The 1,279-nt window shown below is 39.9% G+C and overlaps 1 protein-coding gene across 2 annotated transcripts in view; it reads right to left on the bottom strand.

Moving 5' to 3' along the window:
- The window catches only part of LOC102680953 (neurogenic protein mastermind-like), a 223,730-nt gene extending 222,751 nt beyond the window's left edge, over positions 1 to 979 (bottom strand). For both annotated transcript variants that reach the window (XM_031512707.1, XM_006620309.2), the window contains exon 1: positions 1 to 979. In XM_031512707.1, the coding sequence (XP_031368567.1) occupies positions 1 to 59 (59 nt within the window). In that variant the 5' untranslated portion in view covers positions 60 to 979.
- Positions 980 to 1,279: the final 300 nt, after the last annotated feature.

Here is a 1,279-nt window from a genome sequence, read left to right as displayed (position 1 = left end):
GGCGCGGTGCCGGGGGGGCCTTGCGGGGGCTGGCGGGGCAGGAGCCCCCCGGCCTCCATACAGCCCCCTAAATCCACCGCAGGGTAAGCCAGCTCAGTGAGAACCTCTGCTACCGAAGCGCCTGACGCACGCTACTGCTACTGCTACAACCTCGTCTCCCGCCGCTGCCCTCGAGCCGGGCATCCTCTGCCACCCTGCCAATGCGACGATCCTCAACTTCCGGTCAAGACGCATTTGGAATATATTCGCGCGTCAACACTTCTGTACCACGCTTGCTTTTGTCCGATAATCACACTAGTGCCGATTAATTTTCAACAATACACCATGCTTCGCGTCGATCGCACAATTGTTTCATTGAATTCTTGTTCGATATCTATATGTAATATATATATACAACACATATAAGAATATGATATTACTTGTGAAAATCCTTGTTAATATTATTGTATTTATGGTTCTTTGTCACTTTTCATGGAACGTTTTAATGGAACAATAAATTGCTAGACCAATCATGACATAAGACACTGTAAACAATGTTCGTCGTCTTTTATCACACCAGGCACGCACCAATGTCACGTTTAGGCACTGTTTTGCCTGTCCGGTTGTTGACATCGCGACATACCGTTGATATTATACTTCGTGTTTTATTCTCGAAGCCACGTGACTGGACGGTATACCGTGAAGTCCGTGTCGTTCCAACGCAACGAGTCACCGCTGTTTAGCCTCCACGCGAATGCATTTCACTCGAGATTGCTACGATATTTATTGAATCAGTAATGAGAACACAATGTTTTCTTGAAGTACTCGCAAAAGTTGTTCGCATTTCATTAATTTAATGACAATGTAACGATATTTATGAGTCGAACGATAGCATTTGTCTTCCGTGTAAAAGAAGTTTTCGAACTGTCACTCTCGACGAGACGCGCGCGAAGATTCGACAGTAGGACGGAACGTTCACCGCGCGCGACTAAGTTCAGGGCCTGGAAACTCCGTGTATACAAGAGGCGCCCAAATTGCCACGCCATCTGATAGTGATCTTTATAACTAAACAGAGTTGGCGCCATATATGAAATTTTTCTTTCTTTAAATTTTATTTATTATAATTAATTAATATTCGTCTATTATAAAATTTTGTTTTTTACTTTTAATATATTATTTTTTTTATTATAAATATATTTTAAGAAGAAAATAATAGAAATTGATAAATTAAAATTAAATATATTTAATTAAGATTAAATTATTATTATAATTATTATTAAAATTAAAATATTATTGATAA

Source organism: Apis dorsata, unplaced genomic scaffold (genome assembly GCF_000469605.1).
Source record: "Apis dorsata unplaced genomic scaffold, Apis dorsata 1.3 scaffold_502, whole genome shotgun sequence".
Lineage (NCBI taxonomy): Eukaryota > Metazoa > Arthropoda > Insecta > Hymenoptera > Apidae > Apis > Apis dorsata.
The sequence above is the reverse complement of the archived record's forward strand: the minus strand, read 5'-3'. Positions and strand labels throughout refer to the sequence as shown.